The following is an 18,103-nucleotide window of genomic DNA, read 5'->3' on the forward strand; positions in this document are numbered from 1 at the left end:
GAAAAATTGCTACAGAGTAAAATTTCCTTCCCAGTCATTTAAGTTCTAGGATCTCAAGGAACAACAAAATCTAACAACAAAAAAGTTTGTAGATGAGCTAAACTGGTTAATGAACAAGGTATTTAATTTCCTATATGTAAAGCAAATTCTGCCACTATAATTGATTTAGTGTCCTCTTATGGCAGTGAATTTGTAACATTTACTTAGTTAGATCAACCAGAAGAATATATAAAGCAGCTTAGAATCACAGTTTTATAAGATCATAACATACGAACTTAACAGGGAAGTTACGTGCCTTGAAACACGTTACAAATATGCCAATTTTAACTTGTATGTATTGTTTACCTCACCAATTCAAAATTCTGGAATTTTTATTACTACAAAGAATAAGATAATACATGATAGGAAGAGACTCCAGCTAATTTTTTTCCTTTCTTTTTTAAAAGAAAGTATCAGGGATTGAATCCAGGGCCTCATACACAGGAAGCAGGCACTCTAGCACTGAGCTACATTTGCTTGCTCAGCTAATGGTTTTATACAGTGACAATTTATTTCAGAATGACTGCTAGGATTGAAAATAAGAGCTTAAAAGGGTATAACCATTATGGAAAAAAAGACCTGGACACCCAAAGGTCCAATAACAAGGTATGAACTTACCCTGCAGATTTCTAATGCCCGTGCTTATTAAGAGCTAGCTGGTTCACTGGTATGACTAGCGTCACAGATTCCCTGGACATGGACAGGGATTTGTGTTTACATCCCAATACAAATATGCCAAACTTCTTTGAAAAGAGGTAGCGAAAAATCACCTTAGGTGGTACTCTTGTCAATAATAATATATTGAAGCAAGTGCTTAGAACCTTTTACCAAATGCTTTGATAATGCTGGACCTCACTAAACCCTAAAACCTTGAAACATTTAGAAACTTCCAAATTGCACAATAAAAATGGTCAACTTATATGTAATCCACAGCTGTTAATCCTGAATTTCCCGAGGGAGGCAAGGAATTAGACACTTAGACGCATCTCACCGAAGAAGCCTTTTACAGGAAAAAAGGTAACATTTAATTGAACAGATAATTATAAAAATGTTTTCAAGTGCACCATTGAACCAAGCAGTTTTCTACTTTGAGTCATGGGGAAATCTTGTAAAGCACTACCACCACCCAAGCATAGAGCCAAGCTAGCTATAAAATAAAGCAGCGGAGGTGGTAAACACACCCTAGAAGAGTTTTTCTGAAACCGAAGAGTAGAGAAAGAAGCAAATGAATGGCAAACTGTCACCAAATCAGAAGGGAGGCTGAGAAGAACAGCCACTGCCTTGAGCTCCACCTTGTTCCTGAAGAAAGGGAGGTAGAGATGGTAAGAAAAAAGAAAGGGGGGAGATGCAGAGTCTTAAATCCATTGCCTGGAAAAATACCTTCTCTTACTTTTCCTAACCTCTGATCAAGCCACCTTCAGAATTTTACTGAATTCAAGGTACAAAATGTTGCACACTTGTTATATAAGCTAATCATTTTCCTTAAGCAAGTCAAAGAGCATACATACTACTAACTTTTATTTCTTCTGGAATTTGTAAAAGTTCATTAAGATAGTGATAATAAAGGTAATCAGTGAAATGATGAAAAAGAGATAGTTTCACATTCTATATTCATACAGATTCTAGATGCCAGCAAACTTGGAAGAACCATTTGGTCAAGAGGGCCTGACTTGCAATTCTTGACCTTCTGAAGGGCAATATGAGAAAAATAATCAGCCTATCTTTATGATAGCATCAACTTTAATTTTCACTGACCAGTGCAATGTCTATGCCAAGACCTGAATGTGTGAAGCACCTGGTTTCTGCAGAAAGATCTCACTCATAGACCAGAGTATGCCAAGATGCCAAGGCTAGCGCACAGTGGGTGCTCCACACATGCCAAGCTTGCAGGGCCCCACCCCACCCAGAAGGTAGACTGAATGCACCATACCATGACCCATCTCTGTCTGGGCATAAGTGCCAATGATCTCCAAGTTCCAGGCAGGCATGAAGAAGTGCTCCTGCTGCTCCGCAGTTGCCTGGTGAAGCAAGGTGGGCAGGAACATGCCCAAGTGAAGATCCAGAGGCTCAGGCAGCCCTCGGTGCGCAAGGCTTTGATGAAACACCAAGGGTGGACATTTGAGAGAAGAGTCATCAGGTGTGGAAGAATCAGCAATTTGAACAGATATAGTAAGAGGAGGAGAAAAAAAAAAACCTTCTGTAAATATGAATCAATTGCATGGATCTTAGCACAGATGGGAGTACTGCCTTTTCTGTATTATTTCATAAATCATGGCAATTTTGATTTTTTCTTAAGTTGGATAGGAGTGTTTTCCAGTGCTACTCATCTCTAAAATAACTGGCTACTTATTCCAAAGCCTGTGCAGCTTAAAACCATGGGAGCAAGGCAGAGGATTCATTCCAGCATAGCAATAAAATCAAAGAGGCTGGACGGAATGGAGAATTTAAGTTGTACGATGATTTATTCTGATTAGAAGGTGAGACAGGAGAACAGAGTATTCTCTTAGAATGACAACAGATTCTTATTTGCATTTTCAATGCTTCTAAGCTGGACTCTTTTCTGTTTGCCCACAGAAGAACCAGCATAGAGCCACACTCCTCACATAACTTTGATCGTTTCATTCTGATTCATGACATCAAATATTCAGCCATGTTCTACTGAAACAATTGAATACAAAAACTGACAGTGCTCTTCATTCCAATAATTTCAGGAAAAAAAAAACACACAAAAAAACACAAAAAGACAACTTCCAATTTCTAGGGAAGATCATAATAATTACAAACAGATTCATGCATAACATGCTCTCTATCACAATTAAATGGAAATTATCACTAATGATAATGAACATCTTATCTCGGTTTTAGTCCATTTTAAATAGACCTTCTGAGGACACTCTTTTCCATTTAAATTTGCAGGTGCCTTAGACTTCCGTGAGAATTTGAATAGGAAAAAATTCAATATGCCACATCACTGGATTGTTTAACTTCCAGCTCTAAATGAACCAAATCCATAATGCTCTTATTATTCTTTTTTTTTTTAAGATTTATTTTTTATTTATTTCTCTCCCCTTCCCTCCCCCCTCACCCCCCCACCCCGTTGTCTGCTCTCTGTGTCTATTCGCTGTGTGTTCTTCCGTATCTGCTTCCATTGTTGTACTGTTGTCAGCAGCACCAGGAATCTGTGTCTATTCTTGTTGCGTCATCTTGCTGCGTCAGTTCTCCGTGTGCGGCGCCATTCTCCGGCAGGCTGCACTTTCTTTCGCGCTGGGTGGCTCTCCTTACAGGGCACACTCCTTATGCATCGGGCTCCCCTATGTGGGGGACACTCCTGCGTGTCATGGCACTCCTTGCGCGCATCAGCACTGCGCGTGGGACAGCGCATCACATGGGTCAAGGAGGCCCTGGGTTTGAACCGCGGACCTCCCATGTGGTAGGCGGACGCCCTATCCCTTGGGCCAAGTCTGCTTCCCTATTATTCTCTTTAATATCTTGGAAATGAGCCTGAGTGACATTTCAGCTTTAAAATTTCTCAGTTTGTTCCATACAGAGAAAGGAAAGGGAAAAGGGAAAAGGAAAGTAAAGGAGGAAAGAACACCAGGGCACAATGTGCAGGCAAGAATTCATCAATTCTCTCTTCCAATCAGGTGATCAGGCTTTCAGCTAAACAATCACATAAAAATCAAAGAATACTTAATTGACTCCCTCATTTTACAGAGAAAATTAAGAGTGAATGGGTTAAATACATTGTTCATGTCAAAAAGATAATGGCAAGACAAGAACAAGGAACTCCTTGCCTAATCCTGTCCTCTAACTGGGCACATAACCACGCAAGTGGAAACCTGGACTGAATGCTATGATGAGGACTCTACAAAGATGTGCTAACATCAGAGCTGAGCTCGACAGAGTAAAAAATGGAAATCCCAAAAGATGTAACCACTGTAATATTTTTGCAAATTCCTATGAATTAAAAAAAAATTCCTATGAATCTATAATCATTTCAAAATAAAGTTAAAAAAAAAAAAGACAAGCTAGAAAACAGATGTGGCTCAAGCAGTTGAGCGCCTGCTTCCCACATGGGAAGTTCTGGGTTCAGTTCCCAGTGCCTCCTAACAACAAAAAAAAACAATAATAAGCAAACAAGCAAACAAAAAAAAAACAACTTAAGGGAGCCAATGTGGCTAAGTAGTTGAGCTCCAGTGTCTCACATACAAGGTTTCCAGGTTCATTCCCTGGCTCCAGTTTCTTTAAATAAAAAAAAGAGGAAATCTCAGGAAAAATATATTTATGGGACCAGAGAATGTCTTTCCCTCATGAACAGGAAACTCAATTGTTCCCCAGCTTTTAAAAGAACAGTGTCTAGTGCCTAGGAATAAAAATAAATGTACACTTAGGACCCAAAAGGAGAAAACTCTTTGAACTAGGACTGAAAACTGGGACCTGGGAATCAGCCACTTTTAGTGCCAACATGCTATTTTGCATTCCTAGAAATCAGAGTGATTCCTTGTGAAAGAAAAGCCTCTATGATACACCCCTTCACACTTATGGAAGGGGTCTGTATCAGGATGCTGTATTAAGGAATAATAATGAATACGAAAGGTTACCACAAAATACACTTAAGTAGGGTAGGGGGCATAATTACCATAATCAGAAACTGTTTTGAGACTGAGGAATATTTTCAGGAGTAAAAAGTTTCTTGTTTCAAAGATTATTCAGAAATGTTACAAAAAGAATGTGACTTTTTGTTTTTGTTTTTTTTTAACTTAAATCAATTATTTGTTGTTAAAAGTTGGTTATGTATGGTTATGTTATTATAAAATAATGTATCTTAAAAATACAAAGCACCAACATTATACTTAATGAAGTGCTAGAGTCAGTTCTTTTAAAAACATCATACCAAAAGAGTATGCCAGTCCTTCTTTCCACATGACACAGGGCTGCAAAAGCCATAACTGAGAGAAAAATGATTAGATTAATAATGTATGAGAAAGGGAGAACTAAAAATAGTGTCACTATGGGTAGCAAGATTATAATCCCAGGAAATCAACAATAATAAAATATCAGCAATGATAAATGAATATCGAAAAGCCACAGGCCATAAAAACAATTCAGCTGCATTCTATCTACTAGGATCATTCGAGTGGAAACACCAGTAAAGGGGTATTAAAATATATTTAAGAAAAAATATAAATAACTAATAGAATAAATAAAAGAAGATATGAATAACAAAAAAGAATAATTCCTGGCTGCAAGAACTAAATATAGTAGAGACAACAATTTTACAAGAAAATACATGGATTCACTATAGCACTAATTTAAAATTTCTGTAGCATATTTTTTGGAACTGGACAAATTGAGATTGGAATGCATCTAGAAGAATAAGTAGGCAAGAAACCAAATATACATATATTTAAATTTAATAACAATAGTCTTGATCTATCATATTTTTAAAATATCTTACTAACTACAATGAACCAAAGTTTATAATGTTAGGAGAAAAACAAATCAGTGCAATACATTTAAAGTTCTGGAAATAACTTTAAATTATTATAAAAATGCTATGACATTTTGGTTTTGGAGTAATGAAATAATTTAAAAATTGTGTGATGATGAATGCACAACATTGTGATTATCTAGAAGCCACTGATTATACACTTTAGAAAGGTCGTGTCATAGGTGAGTATATCTTAATAAAACTGCTTAATAAATAATTGTGCAAGAATACCCAGAAACAGCAGCCATGTACAGCAGGGGAAACAGAAAGATTGAGAGATTAAGACTTTTCTTGTTTGTTTGTCTGTTTTTTATTATTACTACAGAAATAATGAAAATGCTCTAATAATGACTGAGGTGATAAATGCACAATTATTGTATTATACCAAACACCACTGAATGAACAATTTGGATGAACTGTATGCTTTATTAGTATGTATCAATAAAATTGATTTGTTTAAAAAAACACTAAGACAAACCAGAAAGATCATTAACAATGAGAAAAGAGCTGTTAATTAGTTAATAACTTATTATTTAGTTTATACATGTTACAAATCTAGAAAACAGAATGGGATTCATTTCTCACCCCACATCATAACTCAAATCAAAAGCACTAAACATAAACCACACACACACAAAAGGGAAGAAAACAGAAGATAATTACTCAAGTTATGGGAGAGAGAAAATTTTAACCTATTTCACAAAAAGGAAATACAGACAATGAACAAAAGCAGGTTGTAAATCCAGGCTCACAAGCAATGGAATATGAAATACTTTAACTTAGGTACATATTGCAGTAGCAAAAATAAATTAGAGCAGCTATGTTGATGGGGCTATTGGGACACCAGAGTATACTCATAAGTTGCTAAATATATTGTAAAGTGACTGTTTCAGGAACTCTTGAATTTAAAAAAGCTTTAAAATGTTTATTCCCTTTGATGCAGTCATTTATTTCTGAGGAAGATATTCCAAAGGTACAACTCCAAAGAACAGAGCTTTTGTAAAGAAGTTTACAGTAGCATTGTTAATAACAGTGGGAAAGTTTGAATAGCCCAAATACACAGGGGAGCAAGTTTCGTGCAAAGTCCAACAGGGGAGAGAAAAACTGGGACAAAGAACAGGAGACTATCCGGCTTCAGGAAACAGAGTGGTGATGTGCAGGGGGGGAAAAGGTCAACAACTTAAAATCTAGTTCACTACCGACTGGCAGATTTCAAAGGAAGAAAGGTGCTTTATTCCATATTTAAATAGTCAATGATGGAAATCTGTGAAGACGTTGCATCATTTTCCAGAATAATAACTATGGATTATGTGAATGCTGTTTTCCTAAATAATACCAATAATAAAGGGGGGGGGGGAGGCAAGAGGAATCCCTATGTAGTGGCCAGGACTTGAAATGATCAAATACGCTGTTTAAGGGCCAAACATACCACCTGCTTTGTGACTCAGAAACACTGTGGTCAGGATGATTATGTCTGGACTGCCGGGGCCAGGTTCCCCAGGCAATCCCTTCAACACCAGGACCCCAGGGGGGTACCCTTGTTGGGACGGGGCCTCTGCCCTTGATCAAAACCCACAGACCCACAGTCGGGGTGTGTTAAGATTTCTTCACATGCATACATAGACAATTGAGTATTTAGAGCAGAGAAGACATATTCTGGAGGAAGAGAGAAAACTGGGTGATCAGGACTTTCTGCATGTGGTTGAATTTGAAGATTCTTAAAGAGCCTGTGATGAGCCTGAGCAATACTGAGTCTCTACTTCTCAACGGCTGCCGAGAGATGAACGAAACACAAACTCAAAGAACAGCTAATTCCGTGAGAATGTTTAGGTGATCATTGTTGACCAATGGCATCAGAATTTTAAATTTTCCCAAGTCACAGAGTTTAAATAATCAGATCTTCATTCTGTACAAGTATTCTATCACTAATCTCTTTGATGCGGGGGACTTTATATGTGCTATATAAAGCTATACCATCACACGATGGAAATTAACCCACAAACAGAACTGGCTTCCATGTAAAAGAATGACAGTCAGAAAAGCACAACTGAGCAACACGAATGAAGAAAATACCAACAAGGAACAAGACCTAATATGATGGCTTTGTTCTCCAAAACAAACTATGGAGATAAGACAAAACTGGTTCAAAGACAAGAAAATATCCTAAAACTAGAAGCAATAAGGGAAAATAAAACTCTAACAAATGTACACCCACCTAGAGCAACATAGGGTCTTAGCCCAACCCTCAAACCAGTAAAGTTAAACTTCTCATTTCTTCCTCTCTCCTTTCAAAACTTCAGCAAATACATATCTGAGAATGTTCTTTATAAATAGAGGCAGTAGGACCAGGCCAAAAAGAGGTATATGTAACAGACCCACTAAACCTCAGATCGGTTCACATCTTATGCCTACTATCAATAATGTGACTACTAAGTTACATCCATTCTACCACGAGGAAGCCTAATACAAAAAAGGATGCTGTTCCACAAAGACAAAGTGGATTTCCGCATTACAAAACATAGGTAAACATACACTCCCAGAGAGGGGAATGGCAAAAGAGTGTTACCACCCTTCCCTTAGGAAATCTGTAATCTTTTTTCAGGGTTGTCACTTCAGCTCTGGCCATCCTGAAGATAAGTCTGGAGAGTTAAGCAGGGTGTTTGTAATGTCATGCCATGGCTACAATCTGGAGTCTCCATGGGATTATGGTAAACAAAACATTTTCCTTAAACCAATTAATAAATCAGAAAGCACCAAACCAAACTCAAAATGAAGTTTTCTTGGTATTTGCATTCCTCTTCTTCATTTCTCTTTCCATTATAATTAGAAATGAGTTTGCGCTACTAGCTTTGTCTACAAAAACAAACCTACTTCCTATTAAGACCAAAAGCAAAACTTTTTGAAGGTAGTTGGGGGTTTAGGGACAATTTAATCAAGAATTACTAGTAATAAAAAGAGTTCATGGACGGGTATTTTAATAATTGTATAGAAAGACTGCTGGAGTCAGATGAAGAAAACCATGGAATATATTTTGCACCCTGCCAATGGGCAATGGAAGAGCAGGGAGACACTTAACGGTGATAACCCTCTACCTTCATTAAAACCCACACATTTATAATTTCATTAAAGCAGAGAGGCATCTTCCAGATATTGCTGAGGCATGAACCCTTTCATGCCACACTTTAAAGTGTTTGGTCACACTTTAAACCCCATGTTTCCAAAGTGCTCAGCATCTGTTAAAATGGGGTCATAAAAGGCTTTAAGAAATAGGATTCAAAGGTGTTCACGGGTCAGAATCCTGGATCAGTTTTGGAAAAATGACCTATGAGAAAATAAGAAACTGAATTTTAAGATTGGACCATTTAAAAATAAAATCACAAATGTATAGCAGCAGAAAATCAAACCTGGGAGTCACTGTGAAGTAAAGTCCTGACCCTCCACTGACCCTCCCCCATGGACTAACCGTGGCCCATTTCGGTCTGGGCATAGGTGCCAATTATCTGGGCTCCTGTGGCAGAATGCAGCCATTTCTCCTGCTGAGCAGTGGTGCCCTGATTCAGCAAGGTAGGAATAAACATGGTGTAATTGAGGTTCATAGGATCCACATTGACCAAAAGTTTTCTACAGGAAAGAAAAGAAAAGGATCTTAGCCTCACTCTAGAAACTACATTCTATCACACATTCTTTTTTTGGGGGGAGGTACCAGGGACTGAAGCTGGGACCTTGTACATGAGAAGAAGGTGCTCCACCACTGACCAAATCCGCTCCCTAACTGGAGTTGTTTTTTTCCATTTGTTTGTTTCTGTTTGTTTTGTTTTTAGGAGGTAATGGGGGGATCAATCCCTGGACCTTGCATATAGGAAGCAGGTGCTCAACCATTTAAGCTATACCTGTTCCCCTCCTGCCAAACAATTTTGGCTCTCGGGACAAAGATACAGAAAATATAAATCCATTTCTTTTGAAGTTTTATGTAAAACTGACCATTTTACTACTTTAAAAACCAGGAGCAGAACCCAGTGGTATCTCTTCTTCCCCTTGCCATTTAGGGGCAAGAATTCCTTTTAAAATTCTATACTTAATCCAGGAAGCAAATTCTACCCAGATGTTAGCCTAAAAAAAAACCACCATTGTTTGTTTTTGGTTTTGTTAGTGTTGTTAGTTTCACTGGTTGGATCTTTTGGAGCTGGTGTTGTTTTCTGTTTGTTTTTAGCTTAATTGTTTTGAGGATGAAAAAGAACTTAAACTCCCTTTCCCTAGATAATGTAAACAAAAATATCTTAAAAATTCATCCCCTGTAGCTGCAGACAGCATTGCAGACGGAGTTGGAGTTTCTGGCTGAGTGTGGTCATGTTTCTCCAGTATCACCTCAAGGAGCAGGGAGACTGCGTCTACACGCTGAAGAAGCTTGACCCAAAGGGACAAGTGACATGTTCAACCCACCCTGCCCGGTTCTTCCCAGACAAGGTTCTTCCCAGACAACAAATACTCGCAACACCGAATGGCCATCAAGAAACGCTTCAAGGTACTCATGATCCAGCAGCCATGCCCTGTCCTCTGAGGGTCCCTCATTATTTCATGTCTCTTCGGCCACTACTACCCGTCGGAGTCTTTCCTTAAACAGGCACTTCGGTCTGTGCGCCTTGAAGCCCTGTTTATTCCCCTTGCTCAACAGAATCCAGTTTCATTATTGCCTTTGATCATGCTTGTGTGAGGCAATCGTGTTAGCATCTCCTATAAAGGGAACAAGTTTGAATCTTCTTTTCATATTATGAATCAATGTCAGGTTATTAAAGACAATGTCAGGTTAGTTAAAAAAAAGAAAAAAAAGAAAATCATCCCCTATGGTCTCTGAACATTGGCCCAGGTGAAGGGAACCCTGGAGCACAATGAAATTCAGATCTCAACTATATTCTCATAAAAGTCCATGCAACAGTCAAAATACAAATTACACAAATTAGTATGCCTTGCCTCTGCTGTATTATACATTTTATATCATCTAACTGATCTTCACGACATCTCACGAAATGAACAGGAAGCAAAGTATGCACAATGAGGAATTCAAGGGAGATGGGGTAGACTGCCAATCCACTTCTGCAGAGGCCCTGAAACCACCCCACTAACTTACAAGAAACAATAGTAAACATAACATAAATCTTAAATTTTCCTATTACCTAAATAAATACCACACAAATTCTCACTTCCCTTTCTATCTTATACAAATAATTATCTGCTTGAAAACAATTTTCTCCATGCATGTTCTTTAGATATTGCTATTTCTTATTAACCAGAGTGAATTAATGTAATAAATACAGATTCCACCAGAGGGAATAGCTTCTGTGCCCTAAATCACCTGTTTAAAAAAAAAAAAAACACATCAAGAGAAGCAGCTCATTTCCACCAGTGGAAACTGTTTTCTCTGTTGCTGTTGGTTTGGGGGGCATAAGTCTAGGGGGAAGATAATTTTTCAGAAATTATGGGGCAGACACAGTCAAACATCAAAGAAATGACTGTACTGGCCAACATCTATAATGCTTTGGGGCCCTGAGAGTCTATGATTTTTACACCAATATCAAATGTTAATGTAAACTGAATGGAGGGAAATAGGAGAAAGGAGAAAGAACAGAAAAGGTTAAGTTAAGGAGTTTCCAAGTAACTTCAATTAGCTGTAGCTTACTAGGCTAGTACAGAAATAACACTTTAGATAAGTGTACAAATCATTCTCTCAAAGACAAGACTAAGAACGTTCCCTAACAATCATGTCTTACTAAAATCAACAAGTCTTGGGGGGCAGATGTGGATCAGGTGATTGGGCTCCCGTCCACCATATGGGAGGCCCCGGTTCAATTCCCGGGGCCTCCTGGTGAAGGCAAGCTGGCCCAAGCTGCCATGGAGAGCTGATGGCAGACAGCAAGTACAAACAACAAGAGGGGAGGGCAAATAAATAAATGAAATAAAATAAATCAATCTTTTAAAATCAACAAGTCTTATGCATTTTCTATCTCCTTTCTTAAATACAGAGAGAAAATGACCATTAAAAACAAATAAAAAAAAAAACTTCTGGGAAAAAAAGCATTAATTAATGTTAAGTGCTAAAAATGGAGGAAACATTAAATACTCATATTCCCATAAAGGAACTGAGAAGGCTGAATAAAGTACTCTGAGGTTTATAAAATGATGACGTTAGTACAAAAATAATTTTAGAATAACTTAAGAGTGAAAATTATGTGACACAAAATAGACTGTCAAATATTTATGTTAATAAAATGCTAAGATTTCTTTAAAGATTTTTATTTATTTATTTCTCTCCCATTCCCCCCCAACCCTGGTTGTCTGTTCTCTGTATCTATTTGCTACGTCTTCTTTGTCTGCTTCTGTTGCTAGCGGTGCGGGATTCTGTTGTTTCTTTTTGTTGCGTCATCTTGTGTCAGCTCTCCGTGTGGGCAGCGCCATTCCTGGGTAGGCTGCACTTTCTTTCGTGCTGGGCGGCTCTCCTTACAGGGCGCGCTCCTTGTGTGTGGGGCTCCCCTACGGGGGGACACCCGTGCATGGCAGGGCACTCCTTGCGCACATCAGCACTGCGCATGGGCCAGCTCCACACGGGTCAAGGAGGCCTGGGGTTTGAACCGCGGACCTCCCATGTGGTAGACGGACGCCCTAACCACTGGGCCAAGTCTGCCGCCCCTAAGATTTTTTTTTGAGGCCACTTGAAAATCAACTCAAAAGAAAATCTGAGTGCTTGTTTTAAGCTTTTCAAGGAACAAGCTTAAAAAACATCCAAGAAGGATAGCAAAAATGATGACTGAATTTCATTAGAAATTTTACATTTCATTTTACAGGGAAGCAGCTGTGGCTCAATTGATTGGGCTCCCGTCTACTATATGGGAGGCCCTGGGTTTGCATCCTGGGGCTTCCTTGTGAAGGCAAGCTAGCCCACGCCGGCAGAGAGTGGACCATGGCTGGCGAAGAGCTGATGGCCCCACACGCGGAGAGCTGGCACAGCAAGATGATGCAACAAAGGGAGATAAGCAGACACCACAGAAGGCCCAGTGAATGGAAGAAGAGAGTAGACAGCAAGCAAAAGCAGCAAGGGTGGGGAATAAATAAAATTAAAATAAATCTTGGAAAAAAACAAGAAAAAAATAATAATGGTTTACAGCTTTCTTTTCAGAGCAAACGGTATAGTTAAAAGACAAAATTACAGGAAAGGAGATTAGGAAAACAACTTCTATATTACCCGAACAGCAAACTCTATTTTGTTAAGGACTGGAGAGAACAGTTTTTTTAACTGCTCAAGCTGAGAAGCTCAACATATTTTACTAGCATTGAGTCATCATCAAAATCTTCTCATAAGTTTTATTTTGTGACAGGAGAAATGAATGTAAGAGAGACCAATAAATGCCCAAAGTTCCCAGAAAGGGAAATATTACTGTATTTCATCATATTCTCATAGACTCCCCCACATCCCACCTCCAGCGTTAAAGAATCCTAATGCACCTCACAACTTATGGATGTCATAGAGAATTGGCAGCATTTTTTATTTCTCATTTGTACATGGAACATCGGTGTGAATTACAATAGATGGAGTCTTGGCCTCAAAGGCATTCGGTCATTGCCAAGCCTAACTTCAGCCCCCTTATTTAACTGGAGTTGATCTTGCTAGGTATCCTAGGGATATTGTAAGGGTAAAAGAAAATATTAACAGTTTGTAGTTTAATATTTCAGATGAGAAACCATGCACAGAACTGACTGATGTCCGTTGATCTTTAACCCACATAAAGGACTTTGTTCTATTTCATTGTGACTTCGATTGAATTTGGTTACACATTGAAACACTTTAAGTTATGAACTCTTCTACATTGGCTTTGAAACAAAACACTGTACCACCCACCACAATAAAAACTCCTCTTTTCAGTGTCATTTGAAGGAGTAATAAAACCTCACTTTTTAAAAAGAGTTTAGAAAATCCAACTCACTTAATTCAGAAACACAATCTTGTAGGTCTTCCCTGCTTTAGTAGCCCCAAATTAATAAATTACAAACTTTAAAAGTAAAAGAGAGCATATGGAAGTTGGCACGTAATAACAACAACATAATTACATAAATAACATATTATATAAACCACTCTATTTTGTAACTAAAATAGAATGGAATTCTGAGGACAGTCCTAAAGGTCGGGGTAAATTATTTTATCTTGATAATGATAACCAAGTCAAATAAAAGATAATTAGATATAAAATGTAACAGAGGCAGTAGTGTCAGGGAAGAATGATTATTACTACATAAAAGCAGAACTTGTAACATGCTTCATTTTTTCTTACTTCTTTTATATCATTTATATAACTTAATACCCACTGATAAAAATATTGTTCTAAAACGTAGAACCCTACCTGAGGAAATATCCAGAAATGAGATGCCAGTTCAAAAGAACCTGTACTAAGATCATGTAATAATAGTGTTTATTTAGATTAAGGCAAACTGTGTGTATTTAATTTCTAACTGAAAAGAAGACCAAAAAATAAAAATAAAAATAGATGGTCTGAAAAAAGGTCATACTATCTTCAGCACCAGCACCCGAAGACATGTTTTTATGACATCTCATACAGACAAGAATGAATCTGCCACCAGATTCAACAATGCTGGGTTCTTAGAATACTTTATATTCATTCTGTGTTCTTCATCCACTCTCCTATTTTCCATCATTTTAAGCAATCAAATTGTATACTATCATATGAACGCAGAATCTGTTATTGCTCCAAATGTTTAAATGTTTGGATTTGCCACTCGAAAAATCTTTCCAATTTCAGTAGGCCTCCTTACATATGGAAAAGTCGTTTTTCAGCATTCCACAAATATGCCATCCCACTAAAAGTCTTGGATGCAAAAGTAAATACATATAACTTATAGAGTGGAGTGAAAATATTCCAGTTTGAGTCTTTAAACGTCAAGCACAAGAAAAGGACACCTCAGACGGCACCCACAAAGCGTGGGCTTACAGCACTTGTTCTATGCTAAGGTATACCTACCTTTTGAACCACATGATTTCTTTGGGGTCTGCAATGTCAAACTCCCTCATCTTCTTCACCATGCAGGCACTCTTCCTGACAGCCACCTCGTAACGCTGGCCGCGAGTGAGGAAGTTCAAGTCCTCATGCTGGAAGTCCGGGTCGTTCAGAAGCAGGTTCTCTGGAAGGGATTAAAGGGCAAAAGGAAGACAGGAATTCAGAGCTCCGTTTCTCAATCAGAGCGGGGTGTCCGAGCCGCGGACACAGGTCCCCTCTCGGGAAGGGGAGGCGAGTTCCCTCCGCCACAGGCCGCCCCTCGAAGCACGGATTCCGGCTCCCCTAGAGCTGAGCGAGAGGCTGAGGCCCAAATCCCACGGCGCCCCCGACTCCCCACCGAGAGAGGACCCGGTTCGGCCGGGCGCCGCCCTCACCGATCTCTCGGCGGCGCCGAGTGTTGGCCGGGCTGCCGTCCAGGATGTGCGTGAGCAGCTCCGGGTTGAAGCTGGCGGCGGCTCGCTCCCTGCGCAGGTCCGGATTCATGTTGGCGGCTGGCGGCGTCGACTGTCCTGTGGCCCCGGGGCAGACCCGGCTCTAAGGGCAGCCTGGTAGGCGCCAGGCCCCGCCCCGTCTGGCCGGACCCCGCCCCCGGCCCGCCCCCTCTTCCCCCACGGCCCCTCGGCGCGTGACCCGCGACTGCCGAGGCGGTGCCGGCGCCGCGGCCGCCGATCGGGCCGATCCCCAGCTCTCCGCCAGGGGAGGCCTCCGAGCGGCCGCCGGGGGAGTGAGGCCCCGGAAGAAAGTCAAGAGATTGCCTGGGGTGCGGGCAGTGGGGGACTGCCGGTTTCCGCCCCTCCCTCCTCACGTGACAAGCCAGGCGGAAAGAGGGAACTCAAGGCCGCAGCAACCCGCGCCTCCGGGAACAGGTTAGAAAAGGGCTGGGAAGGGGCGGGACCACGAGGCTGAGGAGGGTCTGCGCCTGCGCCTTGCGCCTCGCCTTTTCCACCTCTTCCGGGTGTCCGCGGGCAAAGACCGCCCGGGAAAGGGGAAGGGACTCTGAACCTGTGGGCCGTGTGCAGTGGCTGAGGGGCGGTCTTGGGATTTCTCCAAATTCTCCTAGGTGGGAGATCGAGGGGTCAGAAACGGCGGGGGAGAGAGGCTCCGCTTGTCTTTTGTTACGGCAATGGCGTCCTCGCTGCTGCAGGCGGGGGCCGCAGCGTCCGGTGTGGAATTGTGGGCACTCCCCGCGGTTACGAGGTTGGCTCCGAAGAACGAGAACTGAAGGTGTCTTGACGTTTTGGAATCCAGACATTTTTGTTTGTTTTCGCTATTTTCGTCTTCAAAGCACGTTTTAAACACCTAGTCCAAATTAAAAAAAAAAAAAAAAAGGGAGGAAGAAGGGAAGGAAAAGCAACGACGGAAAACCCAGTCCGGGAGGATTTACAACGAAAAGCGAGAGTGCCCCATCCTCAGAGGCAGCCACTTTTAAACAGTTGTGTCTTTAGTTCTGGTTCCTAAAAAGTTGGTAAATAATAGTTATGTGCAATTTCTTGTTTTAGTTATATTCGACTCCTTGCCAAATCTTTTTATTTCACACTACGCAGACCTTCTTTACCCCAAGTTGCTTCTCTAACTTTGAACAATATACTTACGTTTAAACAACCAAAAAAACTATGTGCTTAATCCTCTATTTGTTATTATTAACACTCAGCGCTAGACAAGAAATTTAAAGTAGCGCCAAAAAAAGGGTAAATATCTTGATGCAACATTTTAAAAATCAAAATTTATGCATAAAAATCCACAAAGAACAAAATACCAAAATGTTTCATAAAGATAGAACTCAATAAACTACCTAAGCTGAAAGACAACTGGAGCACCCTGAATATCCACTCACAAACAACTTATGTAATCGTTGTCTTTAAAAACTTGTCTGGAAGTGCCAAATGGGACACAATATGGTTTGCTACCTGAATCTGTGCTCACCGAATTGCCCTTCCAAGAACCCAAAAAAATAAATAAATGTGGGAGCAAGTGTAGCTCACTGGTTGAGCACCTACCTCCCATGTGCAAATCACAGATTCAATCCCAGGCATTTCCTAAGAATAATAAATACATAAATTAATTTATTAATAGCCTTTGCTGCCTTGCAACTCAGTTTGTTATTTCTTGGTTGACAGGATGAATCTTAAACCTCTTTTTTTTTAACATAAACTTTATTTTTAAAGAATTTTTTAAAACTTCATTTTGTACATTTAATAATTGGAAATATAAACAATAAAAACTAAAAAGAAAAGAGTTGAATAAAGACCTTTCTCAAATGTACTGGATACCTATAAATTTTTTTGAATCACATCATTACACAATATATTTGATTCATAGTAATGCACTCATACAGTATTTGTCCTTTTGTGTCTGGCTTTCTTCACTCAACGTAATGCCTCCAGGTTCATCCATGTTGTCATATGCTTTACAACTTCAGTTTCTTCTTATAGCTGCATAATATTCCATCCTGTGACTAGACCTCAGTTTATCCTTTCATTGGTTGATGGACACCTGGGTTGTTTCCAACTTTTAGCAATCGTGCATAATGTCACTATGAACATCGGTGCACAAATAACCTGTTCAAGTATTTTTAAAGAAGTTTTACGATTTATTATTTTTTAAATTTTATTTATTTCTCTCCCCTTCCCCCACCCCCCAGTTGTCTGCTCTGTGTCCATTCTCTGCATGCTCTTCTCTGACCGCTTCTATCCTTATCAGCGGCACTGGGAATCTGTGTTTCTTTTTGTTGTGTCAGCTCTCTGTGTGTGCGGTGCCATTCCTGGGCAGGCTGCACTTTCTTTCGCACTGGGCGGCTCTCCTTCCGGGGCGCACTCCTTGCGCGTGGGGCTTCCCTACGCAGGGGATACCCCTGCATGGCACAGCACTCCTAGCGCGCATCAACACTGTGCATGGGCCAGTTCCACACAGGTCAAGGAGACCCGGGGTTTGAACTGCGGACCTCCCATGTGGTAGGCAGATGCCCTATCCATTGGGCCAAGTCCACTTCCCTTAAAGAAGTTTTAGATTACAGAAAACTTACATTGAAAGTATAAGAAGCAGATGTGGCTCAAGCAGTTGAGCTCCTGCCTACCACATGGGAGGTCCCTAGTTCGGTTACCTGTGCCTCGTAAAGAAAACAGTGAGCTGGCATAATGGGCAGGTGCAACAAGCTGACCCAATAAGAGATACAACGGGGGTTGGAGGTGGGGTATATGGGACCCTCTTATATTTTTTAATGTAACATTTTTTGTGATCTATGTATCTTTAAAAAAAATAAAAAATAAAAAAATATTGCCAAAAAAAGATACAACAAAGCAGGGAGCAGAGGAGGCTCAAGGAATCAGGTGCCTCCTTCCCATATTGGATGGCCTGGGTTTGGTTCCCAGTGCCTCCTAAAAGAAACAAGGAAGATGAACAGACACAGCAAGTGCAAACAACAAGGGGATGGGGGAAATAAATAAAATCTTAAAAAAAAAAAAATGATAAGGGAGGGAAGCAGATATGCCTTAAGTTGCTGGGTGCCTGCCTACCA

General features: G+C 40.1%; 2 protein-coding genes across 4 annotated transcripts in view; one reads left to right on the forward strand and one right to left on the reverse strand.

Annotated features, from left to right (window-relative positions):
* ACOX1 (acyl-CoA oxidase 1) overlaps positions 1-15,479 on the reverse strand; it is a 36,161-nt gene extending 20,682 nt beyond the window's left edge. The window contains exons 1-4 of one of the 3 annotated variants that reach the window (XM_058284759.2): positions 15,395-15,479; positions 14,964-15,098; positions 14,554-14,713; positions 1,970-2,130 (exon numbers count right to left, since the gene is read on the reverse strand). In XM_058284759.2, coding sequence (XP_058140742.1) covers positions 1,970-2,130; positions 14,554-14,713; positions 14,964-15,072 — 430 coding nt within the window. In that variant the 5' untranslated portion in view covers positions 15,073-15,098; positions 15,395-15,479. Of the gene's footprint in view, positions 1-1,969; positions 9,152-14,553; positions 14,714-14,963; positions 15,162-15,394 lie in introns of those variants that run through there. The other 2 variants (XM_058284760.2, XM_071210814.1) reach the window with 2 other exon arrangements.
* Positions 15,318-18,103, forward strand: part of TEN1 (TEN1 subunit of CST complex) — a 41,980-nt gene continuing 39,194 nt past the window's right edge. Inside the window, exon 1 of the mRNA XM_058284768.2 lies at positions 15,318-15,455. The gene's annotated coding sequence lies outside the window, so the exon portion shown is untranslated. The remainder of the gene's footprint in view (positions 15,456-18,103) is intronic.

The sequence above is a fragment of the Dasypus novemcinctus genome, chromosome 21, assembly GCF_030445035.2.
Source record: "Dasypus novemcinctus isolate mDasNov1 chromosome 21, mDasNov1.1.hap2, whole genome shotgun sequence".
In the NCBI taxonomy this organism is placed as follows: domain Eukaryota; kingdom Metazoa; phylum Chordata; class Mammalia; order Cingulata; family Dasypodidae; genus Dasypus; species Dasypus novemcinctus.